The sequence below is a fragment of the Heptranchias perlo genome, chromosome 42, assembly GCF_035084215.1.
Source record: "Heptranchias perlo isolate sHepPer1 chromosome 42, sHepPer1.hap1, whole genome shotgun sequence".
NCBI lineage: Eukaryota > Metazoa > Chordata > Chondrichthyes > Hexanchiformes > Hexanchidae > Heptranchias > Heptranchias perlo.
The window spans coordinates 13,947,388-13,975,050 of NC_090366.1; the positions used below are offsets into that span (position 1 = coordinate 13,947,388).

The 27,663-nt window shown below is 52.8% G+C and overlaps 1 protein-coding gene across 3 annotated transcripts; it reads left to right on the plus strand.

Annotated features, from left to right (window-relative positions):
- Nucleotides 1–3,361: 3,361 nt before the first annotated feature.
- Nucleotides 3,362–27,398, plus strand: LOC137306233 (myelin-associated glycoprotein-like). 3 transcript variants are annotated; one of them, XM_067975362.1, is made up of 10 exons: nucleotides 3,362–3,422; nucleotides 7,990–8,064; nucleotides 10,528–10,872; nucleotides 11,439–11,738; nucleotides 15,302–15,577; nucleotides 16,410–16,685; nucleotides 18,709–18,993; nucleotides 21,903–22,005; nucleotides 22,645–22,711; nucleotides 27,044–27,398. In XM_067975362.1, the coding sequence occupies exons 2-10, from the start codon at nucleotides 8,019–8,021 to the stop codon at nucleotides 27,047–27,049; spliced, it is 1,704 nt and encodes a 567-aa protein (XP_067831463.1). In that variant the 5' UTR covers nucleotides 3,362–3,422; nucleotides 7,990–8,018; the 3' UTR covers nucleotides 27,050–27,398. The 3 variants fall into 3 exon arrangements, with proteins under 3 accessions (XP_067831463.1, XP_067831461.1, XP_067831462.1); XM_067975360.1 differs by lacking the exon at nucleotides 27,044–27,398 and adding an exon at nucleotides 23,716–24,913; XM_067975361.1 differs by lacking the exon at nucleotides 27,044–27,398 and adding an exon at nucleotides 23,803–24,913.
- Nucleotides 27,399–27,663: the final 265 nt, after the last annotated feature.

Sequence of the window (27,663 nt, forward strand, 5' to 3'; positions counted from 1 at the left end):
TGACCCTCCGACAGCGCGGCGCTCCCTCAGTACCGACCCTCCGACAGCGCAGCGCTCCCTCAGTACTGACCCTCCGACAGCGCGGCGCTCCCTCAGCACTGACCCTCCGACAGCGCGGCGCTCCCTCAGCACTGACCCTCCGACAGCGCGGCACTCCCTCAGTACTGACCCTCCGACAGCGCGGTGCTCCCTCAGCACTGGGCACTGGGGGAGTGTCGGACTGGATTATGGGGCTCTGGAGTGGGACTTGAACACACAACCTTCTGACTCAGAGGCAAGACAGTGCTACTCACTGAGTCACAGCAAAGGGGAGAGGTCTAGACATGGCTGAGACGGAGTAAGGATGAACCCCAAACAGAAATGAGAAGCGAGAGGGTTTTGACAGTGCGTACTGGAACAGAGCAAAGTTCTCCACATAACAAAGCGAAGGCCCTGACATCCCTTTTGATTGCATTACACGATCCTATTGATAAATTTATAATGAGAATTACACCATCATTCTTTCAGAGAGCCCAGCCACACTGAATCGAGCGCAGTCCAAACATTTCTCGGGGAAATTCTAGTCTCCCTGGACCAGGCCGTCTCTCTCAGCTTTTGGCGCCCACAATGGGACACCAATGTAGCGACCTGCAGATTAGACGGGGCCAGGATTATGGGGCTCAAGTCTCTGGGTGCGGGGGCTCGAACCCTCGACATTCTGACTCAGAGATGAGAGTTACTAACCACTGGGCCACGGATTTCACACCGACGCACGGAGAGATAACAGCCCATTACACGGGGGCATGGATAGGCTGAGTGAGTGGGCAAAACTGGGGCAGATGGAGTTCAACGTGGGAAAGTGTGAGGTCATCCACTTTGTACCCAAGAAAGATAGATCAGAGCATTTTCTAGATGGTGAGAAGCTCGGAACTGTGGAGGAGCGGAGAGATTCGGAGATCCAAGTACAGAAATCACTAAAAGCGACTGGACAGGTACAAAACATAATTTAAAAGGCGAATGGAATGTTGGCCTTTATCTCGAGGGGGAAGTTAAGCTTCAGCTGCACAGAGCCTCGGTCAGACCCCCACCTGGAGAGACTGCGTTCAGTTCTGGGCACCGCACCTCAGGAAGGATATATTGGCCTTGGAGGGGGTGCAGGGCAGATTCACCAGAATGATACCCGGGGCTAAAGGGGGTTAAATTCCGAGGACAGGTCGCACAGACTGGGCTTGTATTCCCTCGAGTGTAGAAGATTAAGGGGTGATCTAATCGAGGGGTTTAAGATGATTAAAGGATTCGATAGGGTCGATAGAGAGAAACTATTTCCTCTGGTGGGGGGACTCCAGAACAAGGGGGCAGAACCTTAAAATTAGAGCCAGGCCGTTCAGGGGTGATGTCGGGAAGCACTTCCTCACACAAAGGGGAGTGGGAATCTGGAACTCTCTCCCCCAAAAAGCTGTTGAGGCCGGGGGTCAATTGGAAATTTCAAAACTGAGATTGATCGATTTTTGTTGGGTGAGGGGATTAAGGGTTACAGAACCAAGGCGGGTAAATGGGGTTAAGATACAGATCAGCCATGATTTAAGTGAATGGCGGAACAGGCTCGAGGGGCTGAATGGCCTCCTCCTGTTCCTATGTAACAGAGTCAAGGGGCTGAATGGCCTCCAAAATCTCCAAAAAGCATTCATCCAGCAAGACAGTTATTGCTCTGGAGTTACATAGGAACAGGAGGAGGCCATTCAGCCCCTCGAGCCTGTTCCTCCATTCAATTAGATCATGGCTGATCCGTATCTTAACTCCATCTACCCGCCTTGGTTCCGTAACCCTTAATCCCCTCACCCAACAAAAGTTGCCAGCCAAAGGATTGAAAATCTCACTCGCCCCTTTGCAGATCCTTTAAAGTGCCTCTTGAGCACGTTAGTCAGATGGTAATTCCTCTTTAAGAGCTGGGGGCCACTATCCTGCTCCCAGTATGAGTGTCTATAGCTGTGAGTGTAATGTGACTTCACCATCTGCTGGCAAGACTGGGTTTTTCAGACGAGGTATTTTTAAAAAAGAGACGTGCAATTATAAAGCGCCTTTAATGACCTCAGGAGCTCCCAAAGCGCTTTACAGCCAATGAAGTACTTTTGAAGTGTAGTCACTGTTGTAATGTAGGAATGAAATGGTGCCAGTTGGTCTCTCTGTCTCTCTCTCTCTCTCTCTGTCTCTCTCTCTCTCTCTCTCTCCTCGCTCTCTCTTTCTCATCTCTGAGTCAGAAGGTTGTGGGTTCGAGCCCCCACTCCAGAGACTTGAGCCCCGTAATCCAGGGCGGCACTCCCCGGTGCCCAGTACTGAGGGAGCGCCGCACTGTCGGAGGGTCGGTACTGAGGGAGTGCCGCACTGTCGCAGGGTCAGTACTGAGGGAGCGCCGCACTGTCGGAGGGTCGGTACTGAGGGAGTGCCGCACTGTCGGAGGGTCAGTACTCAGGGAGCGCCGCACTGTCGGAGGGTCAGTACTGAGGGAGCGCTGCACTGTCGCAGGGTCAGTACTGAGGGAGCGCTGCACTGTCGCAGGGTCAGTACTGAGGGAGCGCTGAACTGTCGGAGGGTCAGTACTGAGGGAGCGCTGAACTGTCGGAGGGTCAGTACTGAGGGAGCGCTGCACTGTCGGAGGGTCAGTACTGAGGGAGCGCCGCACTGTCGGAGGGTCAGTACTGATGGAGCGCCGCACTGTCGGAGGGTCAGTACTGAGGGAGCGCCGCACTGTCGGAGGGTCAGTACTGAAGGAGCGCCGCACAGTCGGAGGGTCAGTACTGAGGGAGTGCCGCACTGTCGGAGGGTCAGTACTGAGGGAGCGCTGCACTGTCGGAGGGTCGGTACTGAGGGAGCGCCGCACTGTCGCAGGTGCCGTCTTTCAGCTGAGACATTAAACCGAGGGCCCCCATCTGCCCTCTCAGATCCCAAGGCCATTATTTCGAAGAAGAGCAGGGGGGAGTTCTCCCCGGTGTCCTGGAGCCAATATTTATCCCTCAACAAACATCGCGAAAAAAAGCAGATGATCTGGTCATTTATCACATTGCTGTTTGTGGGATCTTGCTGTGCGCAAATTGGCTGCTGCGTTTCCTACATTACAACAGTGAGCACACTTCAAAAAGTACTTCATTGGTTGTGAAACGTTTAGGGAGGTCCTGAGGTGGTGAAAGGCCCGATAGAAATGCAAGTTATTAATCCTCCAGGAGGTCCAGTCTTGATCTGCGGGGCGATTCTGAGTGCTATAGGGTTCGCCCCAGTGTTGAACTCTGTGACCCAGCCGCAGTTCCCGTTTTAACTCGACGAAATGGGCTGTTTCAGCACTAATCTCAGCTAGTTGCAAGCAAGGTCCTTTTTTTGTATCAACGCAGTCTCCCATCCAGTCTCACACTGTTGGACCATCAGTTTGAGGAACAGCCAGTCGAGATCGGGTAAGTTTAAGCAGACAATAATCTTCTCCCTCACACGATGCGTTTTCTGTCCCTTTGACACATCTGTTTGGACTCAGCACAACCTGCAGCAGGTCAGAAGGTCGTGGGTTCGAGCCCCCACTCCAGAGACTCGAGCCCCATAATCCAGGCTGACACTCCCCGGTGCCAGTACTGAGGGAGTGCTGCACTGTCGGAGGGTCAGTACTGAGGGAGTGCTGCACTGTCGGAGGGTTGGTACTGAGGGAGCGCGCACCGTCGGAGGGTTGGTACTGAGGGAGTGCTGCACTGTCGGATGGTCGGTACTGAGGGAGCGCCGCACTGTCGGAGGGTCAGTACTGAGGGAGCGCTGCACTGTCGGAGGGTCGGTACTGAGGGAGCGCCGCACTGTCGGAGGGTCGGTACTGAGGGAGCGCCGCACTGTCGGAGGGTCAGTACTGAGGGAGCGCCTCACTGTCGGAGGGTCAGTACTGAGGGAGCGCCGCACAGTCGGAGGGTCAGTACTGAGGGAGTGCTGCACTGTCGATGGGTCAGTGCTGAGGGAGCACCGCACTGTCGGAGGGTCAGTACTGAGGGACCGCTGCACTGTCGGAGGGTCAGTACTGAGGGAGCGCCGCACTGTCGGAGGGTCAGTACTGAGGGAGCGCCGCACTGTCGGAGGGTCAGTACTGAGGGAGTGCTGCACTGTCGGAGGGTCGGTACTGAGGGAGCGCCGCACTGTCGGAGGGTTGGTACTGAGGGAGCGCGCACCGTCGGAGGGTTGGTACTGAGGGAGTGCTGCACTGTCGGATGGTCGGTACTGAGGGAGCGCCGCACTGTCGGAGGGTCAGTACTGAGGGAGCGCCGCACTGTCGGAGGGTCGGTACTGAGGGAGCGCCGCACTGTCGGAGGGTCGGTACTGAGGGAGCGCCGCACTGTCGGAGGGTCAGTACTGAGGGAGCGCCTCACTGTCGGAGGGTCAGTACTGAGGGAGCGCCGCACAGTCGGAGGGTCAGTACTGAGGGAGTGCTGCACTGTCGATGGGTCAGTGCTGAGGGAGCACCGCACTGTCGGAGGGTCAGTACTGAGGGACCGCTGCACTGTCGGAGGGTCAGTACTGAGGGAGCGCCGCACTGTCGGAGGGTCAGTACTGAGGGAGCGCCGCACTGTCGGAGGGTTAGTACTGAGGGAGCGCCGCACTGTCGGAGGGTCAGTACTGAGGGACCGCTGCACTGTCGGAGGGTCGGTCCTGAGGGAGCGCCGCACTGTCGGAGGGTCAGTGCTGAGGGAGCGCTGCACTGTCGGAGGGTCAGTACTGAGGGAGCGCCTCACTGTCGGAGGGTCAGTACTGAGGGAGCGCCGCACAGTCAGAGGGTCAGTACTGAGGGAGTGCTGCACTGTCGATGGGTCAGTACTGAGGGAGCGCTGCACTGTCGGAGGGTCAGTGCTGAGGGAGCGCCGCACTGTCGGAGGGTCAGTACTGAGGGACCGCTGCACTGTCGGAGGGTCAGTACTGAGGGAGGGCCGCACAGTCGGAGGGTCAGTACTGAGGGACCGCTGCACTGTCGGAGGGTCAGTACTGAGGGAGCGCCGCACTGTCGGAGGGTCAGTACTGAGGGAGCGCCGCACTGTCGGAGGGTCAGTACTGAGGGAGCGCCGCACTGTCAGAGGGTCATTACTGAGGGACCGCTGCACTGTCGGAGGGTCGGTACTGAGGGAGCGCCGCACTGTCGGAGGGTCGGTACTGAGGGAGCGCTGCACTGTCAGAGGGTCGGTCCTGAGGGAGCGCCGCACTGTCGGAGGGTCAGTGCTGAGGGAGCGCCGCACTGTCGGAGGGTCAGTACTGAGGGACCGCTGCACTGTCGGAGGGTCAGTACTGAGGGAGGGCCGCACAGTCGGAGGGTCAGTACTGAGGGACCGCTGCACTGTCGGAGGGTCAGTACTGAGGGAGCGCCGCACTGTCGGAGGGTCAGTACTGAGGGAGCGCCGTACTGTCGGAGGGTCAGTACTGAGGGACCGCTGCACTGTCGGAGGGTCGGTACTGAGGGAGCGCCGCACTGTCGGAGGGTCGGTCCTGAGGGAGCGCCGCACTGTCGGAGGGTCAGTACTGAGGGAGCGCTGCACTGTCGGAGGGTCAGTACTGAGGGAGCGCCGCACTGTCGGAGGGTCAGTACTGAGGGAGCGCCGCACTGTCGGAGGGTCAGTACTGAGGGACCGCTGCACTGTCGGAGGGTCGGTACTGAGGGAGCGCCGCACTGTCGGAGGGTCGGTCCTGAGGGAGCGCCGCACTGTCGGAGGGTCAGTACTGAGGGAGCGCCGCATTGTCGGAGGCGCCGTCTTTCAGATGAGACATTAAACCGAGGCCCCGTCTGCCCCTCTCAGTTGGACGTAAAAGATCCCACGGCCACTATTTTGAAGAAGAGCAGGGGGAGTTCTCCCCGGTGTCCTGGGGCCGATATTTATCCCTCAACAAACATCACTAAAAAAAACAGATGATCTGGGTCATTTATCACATTGCTGTTTTTGGGATCTTGCTGTGCGCCAATCAGCTACCGCATTTCCTACATTACAACAGTGGCTACATTTCATTAAAAAAAAAGTACTTCATCGGCTGTAAAGCGTTTTGGGACGTCCTGAGGGGGTGAAAGGTGCGAGAGAAATGCACGTTTTTTCTCTAAACCAATTACTCACTCTGCGGTCCCAGCGCTCTGCTGTTACATCTCGAACCTTCTCCATCTGCCCCACTTCCTTAACTTCATCTGAGTGAAGGCCGTCTCTACTGGGTTTTATTCTGAGCATTCACCTGCGAGCAGTTCCTGTATTTCTTCCTGACAGGGACAGTCCAGTAACCGTGGAGAGCGGCTGGCAAATCATTTAAAGAAAGTAAGGACCTCAGGACGTCCCAAAGCGCTTTACGGCCAATGAAGTACTTTTTTTTTTGAAGTGTGCTCACTGTTGTAATGCAGGAAACGCGGCAGCCAATTTGCGCACAGCAAGATCCCACAAACGGCAATTTGATAACGACCGCATAATTTGTTCAGGCGATGTTGATTGAGGGATAAATATCGGTCCCAGGACCCCGGGGAGAACTCCCCCCTGCTCTTCTTCAAAATAGTGGCCGTGGGATCTTTTACGTCCCACCTGAGAGGGGCAGACGGGGCCCTCGGTTTAACGACTCACCCGAACGTCAGCATCTCCGACACTCCCTCAGCACTGCACTGGAGTGTCAGCCTAGATTATGTGCTCAAGTCTCTAGAGTGGGACTCAAAGGCGAAAGGGCTACACATTGAGTAAGAGCTCACACTCCCCATTATTACGTGGCAATTGTGTTTGGTGTTCAATGGGGAAGGAAATCACTGTGGCTTCTAAGGTTCTGTAAAAGTCCCGTGTCAGATGGTACCATAACAGCGATGAGGGACTTCAGTTATGTGGAGAGACTGGAGAAGCTGGGATTGTTCTCCGTAGAGCAGAGAAGGTTAAGGGGAGATTTAATCGAGGTGTTCAAAATCATGAAGGGGTTTTGATAGAGTAAATAAGGAGAAACTGTTTCCAGTGGCAGGAGGGTCGGTAACCAGAGGACACAGATTTAAGATAAGAACATAAGAACATAAGAAATTGGAGCAGGAGTAGGCCAATCGGCCCCTCGAGCCTGCTCCGCCATTCAATAAGATCATGGCTGATCTGATCCCAACCACAAATCTAAAGAGCACAAGAAGTCGGAGCAGGACCCGGCCACATAGCCCCTGGGCCCTCTCCGCCACCCACAGGGCATTGACCGATCCGAACTCAGCTTCATGTCCAATTTCCTGCCCGCTCCCCATAACCCCTAATTCCCTTTACTTCTAGTAATTGGCAAAAGAACCAGAGGGGGAGATGAGGAGACATTTTTTTATGCAGCGAGTTGTTATGATCTGGAATGCACTGCCTGAAACCCATGCTGTACCTGCCCTGGGAGTGTTTGATGGGACAGTGTAGAGGGAGCTTTACTCTGTATCTAACCCGTGCTGTACCTGCCCTGGGAGTGTTTGATGGGACAGTGTAGAGGGAGCTTTACTCTGTATCTAACCCTGTACCTGCCCTGGGAGTGTTTGATGGGACAGTGTCGAGGGAGCTTTACTCTGTATCTAACCCTGTACCTGCCCTGGGAGTGTTTGATGGGACAGTGTAGAGGGAGCTTTACTCTGTATCTAACCCTGTACCTGCCCTGGGAGTGTTTGACGGGACAGTGCAGAGGGAGCTTTACTCTGTATCTAACCCTGTACCTGCCCTGGGAGTGTTTGATGGGACAGTGTAGAGGGAGCTTTACTCTGTATCTAACCCTGTACCTGCCCTGGGAGTGTTTGACGGGACAGTGTAGAGGGAGCTTTACTCTGTATCTAACCCTGTACCTGCCCTGGGAGTGTTTGATGCTGACACTGGGTGCCTGAAATATCAATGTGCTTCACTGTCCAATGTTAATGTCCCTCTCTTTGATGAGCATTCAATATTTTGTTGAAGCCCCCGAGCAGGGCCCCAGTCGTACAGCTCAAAGTGAGTCAATTTACCATGTTTGATTTCATTGCACCATAAATAACTTTCATTTCCCTTTCAGAAGTTCTGGGCAGTTCTGATAATGTGACCATGTCCCGACCAGAAATAGCTGCATGTTTCCTGGCACTAGTGCAAGGTAAGAATGTGTCCATCACACTGGCTGCGCTTGTGAATTGTTGTGCAATCAATGTGCAATTCCTCGGGTTTGATTTCCACCACTGTACAAATCCGACTGAGAGTCTGAACTGCCCTGTCAACACTAACAACAACACCTTGCATTTATATAGCGCCCTTAAAGTAGTAAAACGTCCCCAAGGAGCTTCACAGGAGCGTAAATCAGACTGAAATTTGGCACCGAGCCACATAAGGAGATATTAGGACAGGTGACCAAAAGCCTGGTCAAAGAGGTAGGTTTTAAGGAGCATCTTAAAGGAGGAGAGAGAGAGGCGGAGAGGTTTAGGGAGGGAATTCCAGAGCTTAGGGCCCAGGCAGCTGAAGGCACGGCCGCCAATGGTGGAGCGATGGGAATCGGGGGATGTGCAAGAGGCCAGAATTGGAGGGGAGCAGAGATCTCGGAGGGTTCGTACGGCTGGAGGAGGTCACAGAGATAGGGAGGGGTGGCGAGGAGGGATTTGAACACGAGGATGAGGATTTTAAAATCGAGGTGTTGCCGGACCAGGAGTCGATGTGGGTCAGCGAGCACAGGTGGGTGATGGGTGAACGGGACTCGGTGCGAGTTAGGATACGGGGGGGCAGCAGAGTTTTGGATGAGCTGAAATTTGCGGAGGGTGGGAGATGGGAGGCCGGCCAGGAGAGCGTTGGAATAGTCGAGCCTGGAGGGGACAAAGGCACGGATGAGGGTTTCAGCAGCAGATGGGCTGAGGCGGGGGCGGACACAAGGTAAACATGGGTGTGGGAGCCCTGTCAATTTATTGTTGCTCAGCTATCTGGAAAGATATCGTCGTACCGCTGTCACAGATTCCAGTTGCTTCTCAAAGGATTGGGCACCATGCATCTTGTGAAAATAACCTTCCTTCCAATATCCCTAATTCCCCTTTCCCCAATGTGATCCTGTACCCACTTGTCCCACTGTCACAGAGATGAAGTAATTATCAGTTTCAATCTAATTAAGATCTTGTACACCTCTGTTAGATCCGCTCTCAGTCACCTTTTAAAAAAATTCATGCTAGGGATGTGGGCGTCGCTGGCGAGGCCGGCATTTATTGCCCATCCCTAATTGCCCCTTGAGAAGGTGGTGGTGAGCCGCCTTCTTGAACCGCTGCAGTCCGTGTGGTGAAGGTTCTCCCACAGTGCTGTTAGGAAGGGAGTTCCAGGATTTTGACCCAGCGACGATGAAGGAACGGACGATATATTTCCAAGTCGGGATGGTGTGTGACTTGGAGGGGAACGTGCAGGTGGTGGTGTTCCCATGTGCCTGCTGCCCTTGTCCTTCTAGGTGGTAGAGGTCGTGGGTTTGGGAGGTGCTGTCGAAGAAGCCTTGGCGAGTTGCTGCAGTGCATCCTGTGGATGGTACACACTGCAGCCACTGTGCGCCAGTGGGGTTGGGAGTGGGGGTTTAAGGTGATGGACAGGCCGCCGATCAAACGGACTGCCTTGTCCTGGATAGTGTCGAGCTTCTCGAGTGTTATTACAGAAAGCAACCCACCCAGGCAAGTGGATCGAATTCCATTACACGCCTGACTTGTGCTTTGCAGACGGCAGAGAGACTTTGGGGAATCGCTACTGTCGCTGCAAATCGTATGTCAAGCAAATTCCATGTCAAGTAGGAATCTCACACTTGGACTCCATATACCTTGGTTAGACCACACTTGGAGCACTGTGCACAGTTCTGGTCTCCATATACCTTGGTAAGACCACTCTTGGAGAACTGTGCACAGTTCTGGTCTCCATATACCTTGGTTAGACCACTCTTGGAGAACTGGGCACAGCTCTCATCTCCATATACCTTGGTTAGACCACACTTGGAGCACTGTGCACAGTTCTGGTCTCCATATACCTTGGTTAGACCACACTCGGAGCACTGTGCACAGTTCTGGACTCCATATACCTTGGTTGGACCACACTTGGAGCACTGTGCACAGTTCTGGTCTCCATACTTTAAAAAGGATATAGAGGCACTGGAGAAGGTGCAAAAAGATTTACAAGGATGTTACCAGAACTGAGAAGTTATAAGACGTAGATAAGATGTTTCCACTTTTAGGGAAGACCAAAACTAAGGGCCATAAATATAAGATAGTCACTAATAAATCCAATAGGGAATTCAGGAGAAACTCCTTTACCCAGAGAGTGGTGAGAATGTGGAACTCGCTCCCACAAGGAGTAGTTGAGGTGAATAGTGTAGATGGATTTAAGGGGAAGCTGGATAAACACATGAGGGAGAAAGGAATAGAAGGATATGGTGATAGGGTGAGATGAAGTAGGGAGGGAGGAGGCTCGTGTGGAGCATAAACACCGGGATAGACCAGTTGGGCCGAATGGCCCGTTTATGTGCGGTTAATTCGATGTAATTTTATGTGAACGTGAGCCAGAACAGAAGGGTGGAGTCAACCAGATAACGTTACATCTTTTGCCTGCCTAGGTGCATGGTGTCTGGACTGGTCTGCATCAATACCCACCACGGTAACAGCGCAGAGAGGCTTGTGCGCGGTAATCCCATGCACGTACCACTTCCCTTCAAATGTGCAACCAACAAAATACGTGGGTATCTGGTACAAGAATCGTCAACCATCTCCTGTTTACGATAGCAACAAAACTCACCAAGTCAACGACAGGATCAAGCTGGGAGGTGATCTCAGGAGCAGAGACTGCTCCTTGGTCATAAACGACATCAAATTGTCTGACCGTGGTCTCTATCGCTTTAGGATCGAGCTGGGAGCGTCTTTCAAGTACAGTTACCCGAGTAATGTCCAGTTACTGGTTTCAGGTTTGTTCCTGTCTTTCCCTCTTTTTTACAATCGAAAATCCGACAAGTTTCAGAAGATGCAGTGAATAGCTGACCCTCTGACCCTGGGTCTTCCCAAAGCCAGTCCGTGCTTGATGGGTCAGTGTTTGATGGGTCAGTGTTTCATGGGTCAGTGTTTGATGGGACAGTGTTTGATGGGTCAGTGTTTGATGGGACAGTGTTTGATGGGTCAGTTGGGCTAGTGTTTGATGGGTCAGTGTTTGATGGGTCAGTGTTTGATGGGTCAGTTGGGCTAGTGTTTGATGGGTCAGTGTTTGATGGGTCAGTGTTTGATGGGTCAGTTGGGCTAGTGTTTGATGGGTCAGTGTTTGATGGGTCAGTGTTTGATGGGTCAGTGTTTGATGGGTCAGTGTTTGATGGGACAGTGTTTGATGGGACAGTGTTTGATGGGACAGTGCAGAGGGACCTCTCCTCTATTCCTCAGCATTGAAACCTTGATCAGGACAAAGCTTCATCTGAAATAAGAGCTGTGACGTTAAGCAAAGTAATAATATTCCCTTGGTGATGAATGTTTTTCTCTTCATTAGATCGTCCAGATAAACCGATCATCTCACACTCTGAGGATATAATTGAAGGTGACCCTGTGAATATAAGCTGCACCTTTGTCAGTAACTGTGATAGGATTCAACCTACTCTGAAATGGAATTTGATTGGGGCTTTGCATGGATCAGCCTCACAAATGAAGACTGAACAACAGAACAGGAGTTGGGTGTTCTCGACTATTCTGACCTTCGTTCCCTCCTTCAGTCACCAGAACAAAGTTATTCGGTGCAAAGTTAAAAACTCTGGTGTCTTGTCTTATGAAAACATCACCTTAAATATTAAACGTAAGGAAAATCTGGTCTGTAGGTGAATTGGGTTTAATTTCATCCAATCAGGGACATGTGTTTCAATGAAATATGGTGGGAGAATCTTTAGGCCAGGTCTTCAGGGCTAAGAATTCTGTTCCTTTCAGATAGGCAAACCCCACCTACTGATCTCCTCATCACAGTCCTCAAGCCCGCCTACCCATCTGATCACATCCCTCAAACCCACCTACCCATCTCATCACATCCCTCAAACCCACCTACCCATCTCATCACATCCCTCAAACCCACCTACCCATCTCATCACATCCCTCAAACCCACCTACCCATCTCATCACATCCCTCAAACCCACCTACCCATCTCATCACATCCCTCAAACCCACCTACCCATCTCATCACATCCCTCAAACCCACCTACCCATCTCATCACATCCCTCAAACCCACCTACCCATCTCATCACATCCCTCAAACCCACCTACCATCTCATCACATCCCTCAAACCCACCTACCCATCTCATCACATCCCTCAAACCCACCTACCCATCTCATCACATCCCTCAAACCCACCTACCATCTCATCACATCCCTCAAACCCACCTACCCATCTCATCACATCCCTCAAACCCATCTACCATCTCATCACATCCCTCAAACCCACCTACCATCTCATCACATCACTCAAACCCACCTACCCATCTCATCACATCCCTCAAACCCACCTACCCATCTCATCACATCCCTCAAACCCACCTACCCATCTCATCACATCCCCCAAACCCACCTACCCATCTCGTCACATCCCTCAAACCCACCTACCCATCTCATCACATCCCCCAAACCCACCTACCCATCTCATCACATCCCTCAAACCCAACCACCCATCTCATCACATCCCCCAAACCCACCTACCATCTCATCACATCCCCCAAACCCAACCACCCATCTCATCACATCCCCCAAACCCACCTACCATCTCATCACATCCCTCAAACCCACCCACCCGTCTCATCACATCCCTCAAACCCACCTACCCATTTCATCACATCCCCCAAACCCACCTACCCATCTCATCACATCCCTCAAACCCACCTACCCATCTCATCACATCCCCCAAACCCAACCACCCATCTCATCACATCCCCCAAACCCACCTACCATCTCATCACATCCCCCAAACCCAACCACCCATCTCATCACATCCCCCAAACCCACCTACCATCTCATCACATCCCTCAAACCCACCCACCCGTCTCATCACATCCCTCAAACCCACCTACCCATCTCATCACATCCCTCAAACCCACCCACCCGTCTCATCACATCCCTCAAACCCACCTACCCATCTCATCACATCCCCCAAACCCAACCACCCATCTCATCACATCCCTCAAACCCACCTACCCATCTCATCACATCCCTCAAACCCACCTACCCATCTCATCACATCCCTCAAACCCACCTACCATCTCATCACATCCCTCAAACCCACCTACCCATCTCATCACATCCCTCAAACCCACCTACCATCTCATCACATCCCTCAAACCCACCTACCCATCTCATCACATCTCCCAAACCCAACCACCCATCTCATCACATCCCTCAAACCCACCTACCCATCTCATCACATCCCTCAAACCCACCTACCCATCTCATCACATCCCTCAAACCAACCTACCCATCTCATCACATCCCTCAAACCCACCTACCCATCTCATCACATCCCTCAAACCCACCTACCATCTCATCACATCCCTCAAACCCACCCACCCGTCTCATCACATCCCTCAAACCCACCTACCCATCTCATCACATCCCTCAAACCCACCTACCCATCTCATCACATCCCTCAAACCCACCTACCATCTCATCACATCCCCCAAACCCACCTACCCATCTCATCACAACCCCCAAACCCACCTACCCATCTCATCACAACCCCCAAACCCACCTACCCATCTCATCACATCCCTCAAACCCACCTACCCATCTCATCACATCCCTCAAACCCACCTACCCATCTCATCACATCCCTCAAACCCACCCACCCGTCTCATCACATCCCCCAAACCCACCTACCATCTCATCACATCCCTCAAACCCACCTACCCATCTCATCACATCCCTCAAACCCACCTACCCATCTCATCACATCCCTCAAACCCACCCACCCGTCTCATCACATCCCCCAAACCCACCTACCATCTCATCACATCCCCCAAACCCACCTACCCATCTCATCACATCCCTCAAACCCACCTACCCATCTCATCACATCCCCCAAACCCACCTACCCGTCTCATCACATCCCTCAAACCCACCCACCCGTCTCATCACATCCCTCAAACCCACCTACCCATCTCATCACATCCCCCAAACCCACCTACCCATCTCATCACATCCCTCAAACCCACCTACCCATCTCATCACATCCCTCAAACCCACCTACCCATCTCATCACATCCCTCAAACCCACCTACCCATCTCATCACATCCCCCAAACCCACCTACCCATCTCATCACATCCCCCAAACCCACCTACCCATCTCATCACATCCCTCAAACCCACCTACCCATCTCATCACATCCCCCAAACCCAACCACCCATCTCATCACATCCCTCAAACCCACCTACCCATCTCATCACATCCCTCAAACCCACCTACCCATCTCATCACATCCCCCAAACCCAACCACCCATTTCATCACATCCCTCAAACCCACCTACCCATCTCATCACATCCCCCAAACCCAACCACCCATCTCATCACATCCCTCAAACCCACCTACCATCTCATCACATCCCTCAAACCCACCTACCATCTCATCACATCCCTCAAACCCACCTACCCATCTCATCACATCCCCCAAACCCAACCACCCATTTCATCACATCCCTCAAACCCACCTACCCATCTCATCACATCCCCCAAACCCAACCACCCATCTCATCACATCCCTCAAACCCACCTACCATCTCATCACATCCCTCAAACCCACCTACCATCTCATCACATCCCTCAAACCCACCTACCATCTCATCACATCCCTCAAACCCACCTACCATCTCATCACATCCCTCAAACCCACCTACCATCTCATCACATCCCTCAAACCCACCTACCCATCTCATCACATCCCCCAAACCCAACCACCCATTTCATCACATCCCTCAAACCCACCTACCATCTCATCACATCCCTCAAACCCACCTACCCATCTCATCACATCCCTCAAACCCACCTACCATCTCATCACATCCCTCAAACCCACCTACCATCTCATCACATCCCTCAAACCCACCTACCATCTCATCACATCCCTCAAACCCACCCTCATCATATCATATTGTGTCTGATTTAAGCTCCTGTGAAGTTTTTACTTTGTTAAAGGCTCTATGTAAATGCAAGTTGTTTGTTGGCTCTTTTCAACCTCGGCCCTTCACCGGGGGCCGAACAAGATCCAGGATCTTGGTGATCAAGTTGATCACCAACCCTCTTTCAGACGTTTGAGGACTTCATAAGGAGGGGAGGGGCTTAAAACAGACCACTTTCTAGCCGAACTGCTTTTATTTTCTTTCAGATTCTCCCAAGGAAACAGCGGTGAGGGTCGTCGGGGCCGACCAAGGAATAAAAGAGGGGGACAACGTAACATTATCCTGTTTCAGCAAGAGTAACCCGCCGGCCACTAACTACAGCTGGTTCAGGATCGATGGGAGCAATAGGACTGAGTTAAACACAAGGACAGCGTCCATCAACCTGGGTCTTGTAACGCGGGAGCTCGATGCTTGGTTCTACTGCACGGCGGGAAACACACTGGGTTCCAGCAACTCCATCCCGTTCTTCGTCAGTGTGGAGTGTAAGTGTTTTATGCACAACGGAGATGGGATATCCAATGTCAGGAGAGATAAGTTGAATCCAATCCAGCCCAAGTTAACACAGTTGGTTACAAGTCCAATGTCCCCCTGGCCAATCTCCTTTCTCCCACCCTCCGTAAACTTCAGCTCATCCAAAACTCTGCTGCCCCCGTATCCCAACTCGCACCGAGTCCCGTTCACCCATCACCCCCTGTGCTCGCTGACCTACATTGGTTCCCGGTCCGGGAACGCCTCAATTTTAAAGTTCTCATCCTCGTGTTCAAATCCCTCCATGGCCTCCTCGTGCCTCACCAACCCCTCTCCCCGCCTCCCTATCTCTGTAACCTCCTCCAGCCCTACAAACCCCCGGAGATCTCTGCGCTCCTCCAATTCTGGCCTCTTGTCCATCCCCCGATTCCCATCGCTCCACCATTGGCGGCCGTGCCTTCAGCTGCCTGGGCCCTAAGCTCTGGAATTCCCTCCCTAAACCTCTCCGCCTCTCTCTCTCCACCTCTGTCTGCTCCTTAAAACCTACCTCTTTGACCAAGCTTTTGGTCACCTCTCCTAATATCTCATGTGGCTCGGTGCCAAATTTTGATAATTGCTCCTGTGAAGCGTCTCGGGTCCTTTTTACTTTGTTAAAGGCTCTATTTAAATGCGAGTTGTTTGTTGGCTCTTTTCAACCTCGGCCCTTCACCGGGGGCCGAACAAGATCCAGGATCTTGGTGATCAAGTTGATCACCAACCCTCTTTCAGACGTTTGAGAACTTCATAAGGAGGGGAGGGGCTTAAAACAGACCACTTTCTAGCCGAACTGCTTTTATTTTCTTTCAGATCCTCCCAAGGAAACAGCGGTGAGGGTCGTCGGGGCCGAGCATGGAATAAAAGAGGGGGACAACGTAACATTATCCTGTTTCAGCAAGAGTAACCCGCCGGCCACTAACTACAGCTGGTTCAGGATCGACGGGAGCAATAGGACTGAGTTAAACACAAGGACAGCGTCCATCAACCTGGGTCTTGTAACGCGGGAGCTCGATGCTTGGTTCTACTGCACGGCGGGAAACACACTGGGTTCCAGCAACTCCACCCTGTTCTTCGTCAGTGTGGAGTGTAAGTGTTTTATGCACAACGGAGATGGGATATCCAATGTCAGGAGAGATAAGTTGAATCCAATCCAGCCCAAGTTAACACAGTCCAATGTCCTCCTGGCCGGCCTCCCATCTCCCACCCTCCGTAAACTTCAGCTCATCCAAAACTCTGCTGCCCCCGTATCCTAACTCGCACCGAGTCCCGTTCACCCATCACCCCCTGTGCTCGCTGACCGACATCGGCTCCCGGTCCGGGAACGCCTCGATTTTAAAATTCTCATCCTTGTGTTCAAATCCCTCCTCGCCCCCCTCCCTACCCCTGTAACCTCCTCCAGCCCCTACAAACCCTCCGAGATCTCTGCGCTCCTCCAATTCTGGCCTCTTGCGCATCCTCCGATTTCCATCGCTCCACCATTGGCGGCCGTGCCTTCAGCTGCCTGGGCCCTAAGCTCTGGAATTCCCTCCCTAAACCTCTCCGCCTCTCTCTCTCCTCCTTTAAGACGCTCCTTAAAACCTACCTCTTTGACCAAGCTTTTGATCACCTGTTCTAATATCTCCTTATGTGGCTCGGTGTCAAATTTTGTCTGATTTACGCTCCTGTGAAGCGCCCTGGGTTAAAGGCACTATATAAATGCAAATTGCAGTAGGAGGATAGATCTCCTCTTCCTGTACAGGTTTTGGCCAACCTCTGGTGAGTTGGAATATAAAAGCATTTATGGGCATCATCCGACATGTTTGTACAGATATCAACATTTACAGATTGGGCCCCAAGTTGGGGGTTTGAGTGTTCTGCTCAGGGATGTGGAATGAAGATGGGATATGTGGAATTAGAAACGTAAAGACACAGACAAAATGTTGTGTGGGGATGTTTATCTTGAGCTAAATCCAGAATTAACATCTTCACAGAAGGTCACGAAAATACAGAAAATACTCGCCCAGGAAGTGGCAGCCATGACTCAATGGGTAGCTCTCACTCTCTCTCGCCCCCGAGTCAGAAGGTCGTGGGTTCGAGCCCCCACTCCAGAGACTCGAGCCCCATAATCCCAGGCCGACACTCCCCAGTGCCCAGTACGGAGGGAGTGCTGCACTGTCGGAGGGTCAGTACTGAGGGAGCGCCGCGCTGTCGGAGGGTCGGTACTGAGGGAGCGCTGCACTGTCGGAGGGTCAGTACTGAGGGAGCGCCGCACTGTCGGAGGGTCAGTACTGAGGGAATGCTGCACTGTCGGAGGGTCAGTACTGAGGGAGCGCCGCACTGTCGGAGGGTCAGTACTGAGGGAGCGCCGCACTGTCGGAGGGTCAGTACTGAGGGAGCGCCGCGCTGTCGGAGGGTCGGCACTGAGGGAGCGCCGTGCTGTCGGAGGGTCAGTACTGAGGGAGCGCCGTGCTGTCCGAGGGTCAGTACTGAGGGAGCGCTGCACTGTCGGAGGGTCGGTACTGAGGGAGCGCCGCGCTGTCGGAAGGTCAGTACTGAGGGAGCGTCGCACTGTCGGAGATGCCGTCTTTCAGATGAGATATTAAACCGAGGGCCCCGTCTGCCCCTCTCAGGTGGATGTAAAAGATCCCACGGCCACTATTTCGAAGAAGAGCAGGGGGGAGTTCTCCCCGGTGTCCTGGGGCCAATATTAATCCCTCAACCAAAGTCACAGATGAACTGGCCATTTATCTCATTGCTGTTTGTGGGACCTTGCTGTGCGCAAATTGGCTGGGAAACAGGCCATTCGGCCCAACTGGTCTATCCCGGTGTTTATGCTCCACACGAGCCTCCTCCCTCCCTACTCCATCTCACCCTATCACCATATCCTTCTATTCCTTTCTCCCTCATGTGTTTATCGCTGAATTGCATCTACACTATTCGCCTCAACCACTCCTCGTGGGAGTGAATCAGCAATATATCGTTGTACGATGCAGATCACGAGGTTTGGATCTGATAACATGGCTGTATAGACACAGGCCTCGTTACTATGCAGCTGTGCAGTCATCTCCTCGATATTCAGTGGCCATAGCAACCGGTAAGAAATCACGATTGCGACTTAACTTGTCCACAGACAGACCCAAGGTTCTCCTGCACTCCAACTGCACCCGGGCAGCAGCGGTTACCTGCGTCTGTTCAGTCAGGGCCAACCCGCCAGCAAGGACCTGGTGGCTTCTTGACCAGAGGAGCATCCACGGCAACTACACCGGGAAGGAATTCAAAGTTTCTTCAGAGGTCAGAGGCCAAGAGGCGAGAAGCACATTGACGGTGAAAAGGAGCGACGGGAACTTTAATGCTTTGTGTGTGGGGAGCAATCGGCAGGGAAAGGACACTTTGAAATTCTATTTATTTTCGAAAGGTAAGAAATACTTTTTCACCTTCGTCCGATTACACGGGACTTCTTTGCGGTGTTTTGGAATTTTGGGCAAATTTTGGGATTGTGAGGAACGTCGCTGCTGGGAATCAAACGGTCTCCGTTTCAGGCACCCGGTGTCAACATCAAACACTCCCCAGGGTTAGATACAGAGTAAAGCTCCCTCTACACTGTCCCGTCAAACACTCCCAGGGCAGGTACAGGGTTAGATACAGAGTAAAGCTCCCTCTACACTGTCCCATCAAACACTCCCAGGGCAGGTACAGGGGGTTAGATACAGAGTAAAGCTCCCTCTACACTGTCCCATCAAACACTCCCAGGGCAGGTACAGGGTTAGATACAGAGTAAAGCTCCCTCTACACTGTCCCATCAAACACTCCCAGGGCAGGTACAGGGTTAGATACAGAGTAAAGCTCCCTCTACACTGTCCCGTCAAACACTCCCAGGGCAGGTACAGGGTTAGATACAGAGTAAAGCTCCCTCTACACTGTCCCATCAAACACTCCCAGGGCAGGTACAGGGTTAGATACAGAGTAAAGCTCCCTCTACACTGTCCCATCAAACACTCCCAGGGCAGGTACAGGGTTAGATACAGAGTAAAGCTCCCTCTACACTGTCCCGTCAAACACTCCCAGGGCAGGTACAGGGTTAGATACAGAGTAAAGCTCCCTCTACACTGTCCCGTCAAATACTCCCAGGGCAGCTACAGGGTTAGATACAGAGTAAAGCTCCCTCTACACTGTCCCATCAAACACTCCCAGGGCAGGTACAGGGTTAGATACAGAGTAAAGCTCCCTCTACACTGTCCCATCAAACACTCCCAGGGCAGGTACAGGGTTAGATACAGAGTAAAGCTCCCTCTACACTGTGTGAGGCAAAGGAGGAGATTGCGGGGGCTCTGACACATATATTCAGAACCTCTCTGGCCACAGGGGATGTGCCAGAGGACTGGAGAACCGCTAATGTAGTACCATTATTCAAGAAGGGGAGTAGGGAAAAACCGGGGAACTACAGGCCAGTGAGCCTAACATCAGTGGTAGGAAAATTATTGGAAAAAATTCTGAAGGACAAAATTAGTCTCCACTTGGAGAAGCAAGGATTAATCAGGGATAGTCAACATGGCTTTGTCAAGGGAAGATCATGTCTGACTAATTTGATTGAATTTTTTGAGGGGGTGACTAGGCGTGTGGATGAGGGTAACGCAGTGGATGTGGTCTACATGGATTTCAGTAAGGCCTTCGATAAAGTCCCGCACAGGAGACTGGTCAAGAAGGTACGAGCCCATGGAATCCAGGGTGCCTTGGCACTTTGGATACAAAACTGGCTTAGTGGCAGAAGGCAGAGGGTGATGGTCGAAGGTTGTTTTTGTGACTGGAAGCCTGTGGCCAGTGGGGTACCACAGGGATCGGTGCTGGGTCCCTTGCTGTTTGTGGTCTACATTAATGACTTGGATATGAATGTTAAAGGTATGATCAGTAAGTTCGCTGATGATACAAAAATTGGTAGGTTGGTAAATAGCGAGGAGGATAGCCTCAGTCTGCAGGACGATATAGATGGGTTGGTCAGATGGGCGGAACAGTGGCAAATGGAATTTAACCCGGAAAAGTGCGAGGTGATGCACTTTGGAGGGACTAACAAGGCAAGGGAATACACAATGAATGGGAGGACCCTAGGCAAGACAGAGGGTCAGAGGGATCTTGGTGTGCAAGTTCACAGATCCCTGAAGGCGGCGGAACAGGTAGATAAGGTGGTAAAGAAGGCATATTGGATACTTGCCTTTATTAGCCGAGGCATAGAATATAAGAGCAAGGAGGTTATGATGGAGCTGTATAAAACACTGGTTAGGCCACAGCTGGAGTACTGTGTGCAGTTCTGGTCACCACACTACAGGAAGGATGTGATCGCTTTGGAGAGGGTGCAGAGGAGATTCACCAGGATGTTACCAGGGCTGGAGCGCTTCAGCTATGAAGAGAGACTGGGAAGATTGGGTTTGTTTTCCTTGGAGCAGAGGAGGCTGAGGGGGGACATGATTGAGGTGTACAAAATTATGAGGGGCACAGATAGGATGGATACTGAGGAGCTTTTTCCCTTCGTTGAGGGTTCTATAACAAGGGGACATAGATTCAAGGTAAAAGGCGGGAGGTTTAGAGGGGATTTGAGAAAGAACTTTTTCACCCAGAGGGTGGTTGGAGTCTGGAACTCACTGCCTGAAAGGGTTGTGGAGGCAGGAACCCTCACAACATTCAAGAAGCATTTGGATGAGCACTTGAAATGCCATAGCATACAAGGCTACGGACCAAATGCTGGAATATGGGATTAGAGTAGACAGGGCTGATGGCCGGCGCGGACACGATGGGCCGAAGGGCCTCTATCCGTGCTGTATGACTCTATGACTCTCTATGACTGTCCCGTCAAACACTCCCAGGGCAGGTACAGGGTTAGATACAGAGTAAAGCTCCCTCTACACTGTCCCATGAAACACTCCCAGGGCAGGTACAGGGTTAGATACAGAGTAAAGCTCCCTCTACACTGTCCCATCAAACACTCCCAGGGCAGGTACAGGGTTAGATACAGAGTAAAGCTCCCTCTACACTGTCCCATCAAACACTCCCAGGGCAGGTACAGGGTTAGATACAGAGTAAAGCTCCCTCTACACTGTCCCGTCAAACACTCCCAGGGCAGGTACAGGGTTAGATACAGAGTAAAGCTCCCTCTACACTGTCCCGTCAAACACTCCCAGGGCAGGTACAGGGTTAGATACAGAGTAAAGCTCCCTCTACACTGTCCCATCAAACACTCCCAGGGTTAGAAAGTTTTGGAACCAAGGAAAAATTGTCACATGTGTCGAGCCAGGTGATATTACAATCCCAATCACTGCCCATTTCTTCTTGTAGATGTGGGCGACCCTCTATGGATGATGATTAAAGAAGGACTGTACGGTGGGTTGGTCACAGCTGGCATTATGTGTAGCTTGTGTCTACTGATGGTCATTCTGCAGTAAGTACCCTGATTGTTTCATTCACGGAGTATGGGGCGTGTGATGGGGCAGGGGGAGTAAATGATTGTTCCCGAGGGTTTCTGACATTAGAATATGGGGGAGGAGGGGTAGAGTGGGTAGATAGGGGAGAGTGTACAGGGGCTGTGGGAAGGGATTAAATGGGTGGGGAGAGTCCGTGATAGGGGAGAGTGTACAGGGGCTGTGGGAAGGGATTAAATGGGTGGGGAGAGTCCGTGATAGGGGAGAGTGTATAGGGGCTGTGGGGGGAGATTAAATGGGTGGGGAGAGTCCGTGATAGGGGAGAGTGTACAGGGGCAGTGGGAGGAGATTAAATGGGTGGGGAGAGTCCGTGATAGGGGAGAGTGTACAGGGGCTGCGGGAGGAGATTAAATGGGTGGGGAGAGTCCGTGATAGGGGAGAGTGTACAGGGGCTGCGGGAGGAGATTAAATGGGTGGGGAGAGTCCGTGATAGGGGAGAGTGTACAGGGGCTGTGGGGGGAGATTAAATGGGTGGGGAGAGTCAGTGATAGGGGAGAGTGTACAGGGGCTGTGGGAGGAGATTAAATGTGGGAGGGTGGGGAACGAGTTTACAGGGGCTGTGGGAGTTTGGTGCTCACCTTCTCCTGCCTGTGTTCTAGAAAGAGGAGAGTGAGGGAGTGTAACCGAGCTCCGATGGACACAGCCAGACACGATCCTGTGCCTCAGGTAAGCACAGTAAGAGGCTGCGTATTTACTTAAAACTGCAAGCTGCCCCTTCAATGGCTCGCCAGCTGCAGCGAAATTGAGAGCAGCGAGTTACCAGGGTCGCAGCTCATGGCCGAGTTTGAGGAACCTAGTTGGGGATTGTGGTTGCCGGGGGGGACGGGGAGTACAATTAACTTTAATTCCTCTGAGATAGGGAAGGGAATGAATGTACCAGAGGGGGGATCTACTCGTGATGCGTGCAGCTTTCGGGCGAGGGTCCCACAGAGGCAAACGCACACCCGGTCTAGACTCGCACATGGGCGAGATACGGGGGGGGGAAGGGGCTGGAAACTCGGGATCTGTCTCCCAGTGAGGATCAGTCGCCCAATGAGGATCGAATACTCACTGGGTATCTTCTCCAGTGGCAGTCTGTACTCAGCGAGTGTCTGAACATGACCGAGGATTCACGGACCCTGCCTGGGGTACAGACGCCCCATTGAGCGTCCAAACCCCAGTGAGGGTATATACCCCATGTCCCAGGGTGTGGTCTAATCATGATTGTGGTTCCACATCTCCAGGACAGAAGAGGAAAAATGGGAACAAATTCAACTTATCGTTCTCTTTAGGAAGGATGTCAAGGCCTTGGAGAGGGTGCGGGGGAGATTTACCAGAATGGGACCAGGGATGAGGGACTTCAGTTACGTGGAGAGACTGGAGAAGCTGGGATTGTTCTCCTTGGAGCAGAGAAGGTTAAGGGGAGATTTAATCGAGGGGTTCAAAATCATGAGGGGTTTTGATGGAGTAAATAAGGAGAAACTGTTTCCAGTGGCAGGAGGGTCGGTAACCAGAGGACACAGATTTAAGGTAATTGGCAAAAGAACCAGAGGGGGAGATGAGGAGACATTTTTTTCACATGGAGGGTCGTTATGATCTGGAACGCGCTCCCTGAAAGGGCGGTGGGAGCAGATTCCATGGGAAGTTTCAAAAGGCAATTGGACATGTACCTGACGAGGACTAATTTGCAGGGTTATGGGGAAAAGAGCCAGCACGGGCACGACGGGCCGAACGTCCTCCTTCTGTGCTGTAAGATCCTACGATTCTACGATTTCCAGATTGTGCAGGACACCGCGGCAGATGCTTGGGTTTACGAGAATCCTCAGGAAAGCTCTGGACAGGGGAACGGCTGGCAGGACGAGCCGGAAACCCAACTTTACGCCAATCTCGACTGCTCCAAACCGCCCGTCAGCGACGGGTTCGAAAACACCGACTATGCGCCTCTTCAACTTTCACCGCGTGAAGTGTAATCGCGAGGTGGCGTCGCTGCTCCCTGTTTAAAGGAGGTGTTGGCAACACCACCAGACCTGCTGGAGGAAGAGTAGGGGGAGTCGGCTGCCCTCCATAAAAGTAACTCATTGTGTACGATACTTCTAAAATGTATTAAAGGGACAGAGACAGGGACTTGAGACTCGATGTCAACGTTTAACCTTCTCCAGTGCCTCTACGTTCTTTTTACAAGACCCCAAGTCTCTCTGTTCCTACACTCCCATTAACATTGTACCATTGAGTTTATATCGCCTCCCCCTGTAGGTCGTTACATTTAACATAGCGGCCCTGGGCCCCGAACAGCGAGCGGTTAGGATCTGGAGCGCACTGCCCGAGGGGGTGGGTGGAGGCAGATTCAATCGTGGCCTTTAAAAGGGAACCGGATAAGTACTTGAAAGGAAAAAAACGTGCTACGGGGAAAGGGCGGGGGAGTGGGACTAGCTGGATTGCTCTTGCAGAGAGCCGGCACGGACTCGATGGGCCGAACGGCCCTCCTTCTGTGCTGTAAGATTCTCTCAACACAAAGCCTAGCAACAGGACAATCTAGTTTAAAGGTAACGGAAAAGATAGAACGATGAGTCCATGGTGAACATATTAAAGAATGGCCTTAAGACGAGGGAGCTGGCACCCTCAGGTAACAGAGAAGGTCAGAGCAAGAGGCAAAGGCAGCAGGTGAGAGGGAGTCAAACACGGACGCTGGAAATCGGAACTAGCAAAGAAAAAAACGCTGAGAAACACTCTCGTTTCTCTCTCTCTACAGACCCGGGCAGCATCTGTAGAGAGAGAGAGAGAAACGAGAGTTAACATTGCAGGTCGATGACCTGTCGTCAGAATTGGAAGAAGTTAGTGATTTAGCAGTTTATAAGCAAGTACAGAGCCAGAGAAAGGAAAGAACAAAAGGCAGGGGGGGGGGGGAAAGAGGTCTGCAGATCGGGTGGGGGGGCAGGAGTGATTAAATGACAAAAGGGGATGATGGTGCAAGGCACGGAGGGTGGGAACGGGACAAGTAGAGAAACAAGAGATGGGTCTAGAGGAGGTGTAAAAGGCAACAGCAGAACCATTACCAGCACCCGCTGTCTGAGAAAATGGGAGCAGTGGTTCTGATCTGAAGTTATTGAAATCAGTGTTGAGTTTGGAAAGTTGTAAAGTGCCTGATCCTCGAGCTTCATTGGAACAGAGTCAGAGGCCGAGGACAGAGCGGGAATGAGACGGAGAGTTAAATAATTGTGATTGTTTGTTAACCTGTGTAAACATGAGCTGATTTCGAACAAGTTGAGTCCCAGCACTGCAAATAGCCATGAGATGTATCGTTTGTATTTCCCCGATGGACCTTCTACTTGTGAGTATATAGAGGTCCATCAGTTCCGAGTAATCTCGATATGCTGTCAAATATCAATAAACATCTGACAATGTAGCACTGTCTCATGGGTCTGAGAATCTGTTAAATAGGATTTATGTAACATTATACTTCTGATCTACAGATCAGCCATGATCGAATTGAATGGCGGAACAGGCTCGAGGGGCTGAATGGCCTCCTCCTGCTCCCATGGAACAGACTCGAGGGGCTGAACGGCCTCCTCCTGTTCCTATGATCTTTATCCAGGGATCCCTTTGGCAAAGTGTGTGGTGGATACTGGGACGAGGGGGCAAGATCAGGCTTCGCGCTGATGCCCCTTTTAATGAAACAACTTTGCCCAAATTTGTTGTTACTTCATTGCTTTTATGTTCTGTGCATCTCTTTCTAAAACCCAAATACTATTGGCATCTCAACGTCTGACTGTGGTGTTGGCCGTGACTCAGTGTGTAGCTCTCTCTCTCTCTCGCCTCTGAATCAGAAGGTCGTAGGTTCGAGTCCCCACTCCAGGGACTTGAACCCCATAATCCAGGCCGACACTCCCCAGTGCCAGTACTGAGGGAGTGTCGGAGGGTCGGTACTGAGGGAGTGCCGCACTGTCGGAGGGCCGGTACTGAGGGAGCGCCGCACTGTCGGAGGGCCGGTACTGAGGGAGCGCCGCACTGTCGGAGGGCCGGTACTGAGGGAGCGCCGCACTGTCGGAGGGCCGGTACTGAGGGAGCGCCGCACTGTCGGAGGGTCGGTACTGAGGGAGCGCCGCACTGTCGGGGGGGCGGTACTGAGGGAGCGCCGCACTGTCGGAAGGGCGGTACTGAGGGAGCGCCGCACTGTCGGAGGGCCGGTACTGAGGGAGCGCCGCACTGTCGGAGGGCCGGTACTGAGGGAGCGCCGCACTGTCGGAGGGCCGGTACTGAGGGAGCGCCGCACTGTCGGAGGGCCGGTACTGAGGGAGCGCCGCACTGTCGGAGGGCCGGTACTGAGGGAGCGCCGCACTGTCGGAGGGCCGGTACTGAGGGAGCGCCGCACTGTCGGAGGGCCGGTACTGAGGGAGCGCCGCACTGTCGGAGGGCCGGTACTGAGGGAGCGCCGCACTGTCGGAGGGCCGGTACTGAGGGAGCGCCGCACTGTCGGAGGGCCGGTACTGAGGGAGCGCCGCACTGTCGGAGGGCCGGTACTGAGGGAGCGCCGCACTGTCGGAGGGCCGGTACTGAGGGAGCGCCGCACTGTCGGAGGGCCGGTACTGAGGGAGCGCCGCACTGTCGGAGGGCCGGTACTGAGGGAGCGCCGCACTGTCGGAGGGCCGGTACTGAGGGAGCGCCGCACTGTCGGAGGGGCCGTCTTTCAGCTGAGACGTTAAACTGAGGCCCCGTCTGCCCTCTCAGACGGTCGTAAAAAACCCCATAGCCACTATTTTGAAGAAGAGCAGGGGGGAGTTCTCCCCGGTGTCCTGGGGCCGATATTTATCCCTCAACCAAGATCACAAAAAACAGATGATCTGGTCATTTATCACATTGCTGTTTGTGGGATCTTGCTGTGCGCAAATTGGCTGCCGCATTGCCTACATTACAACAGTGACCACAATTCACAAAGTACTTAATTGGCTGTAAAGCGCTTAGGGACGTCCTGAGGTCGAGAAAGGTGCTATAGAAATGCAAATTCGTTCTTTTATGCCACAGACTTGAGCACATGATCTAGGCCGACAAGGGCCGACGAGGGAGTGCTGCACTGTTGGAGGTGCCGTCTTTCAAGTGAGACCAACACTGAGCTTCCACCTTTCGACTCCAATGATTCAGGTCGACCCCCATGGGACTATTCAAAGATCTCTGGGTCCCAGGACCCCCCGTTCATTCCTCGACCAACACCCAACAATTTTGATTTCAGACGTCCACCATCCGGCAGAAGTGCGTTGTATCAGAGAACATTCCGGATCTCCGCGGACTGCAGGCGTTGGCTGGTGAGGGTGCAGTGCAGATTGCCCAGGGGGAACTGAGGGCGTCAGACACGGATATACAGACCGACAAGGAGACACGGGCGGGCGCGGACGCGGGCGGGCGCGGACGCGGGCGGGCGCGGACGCGGGCGGGCGCGGACACCTTCTGAAACATTAGCTCCAAGTTGAACTGCCTGCCCCCGTCGTGATCTCTCCAGCTCCGAACGGCCCGGCTGCAAGAACCTTTCCCCTCGGGAATTTCCAAACTTAAGAGTTTTCTCTTTCTTTTTTGTAAAAAAAAAAGTGTTTCTTTAATTAATTCCGCTCAATAATCAAATGACTAAAGCTTTGCATCTACACATTTTT

What these genes read in the sequence shown, in the direction of transcription:
- LOC137306233 (XM_067975360.1), top strand. Translation starts at nt 8,019, where the DNA reads ATGTCCCGACCAGAAATAGCTGCATGTTTCCTGGCACTAGTGCAAG. An exon ending in GTTCTTCGTCAGTGTGGAGT is followed by an intron (nt 15,578 to 16,409) that starts GTAAGTGTTTTA and finishes ATTTTCTTTCAG; the next exon opens with ATCCTCCCAAGGAAACAGCG. An exon ending in CTACTGATGGTCATTCTGCA is followed by an intron (nt 22,006 to 22,644) that starts GTAAGTACCCTG and finishes CCTGTGTTCTAG; the next exon opens with AAAGAGGAGAGTGAGGGAGT.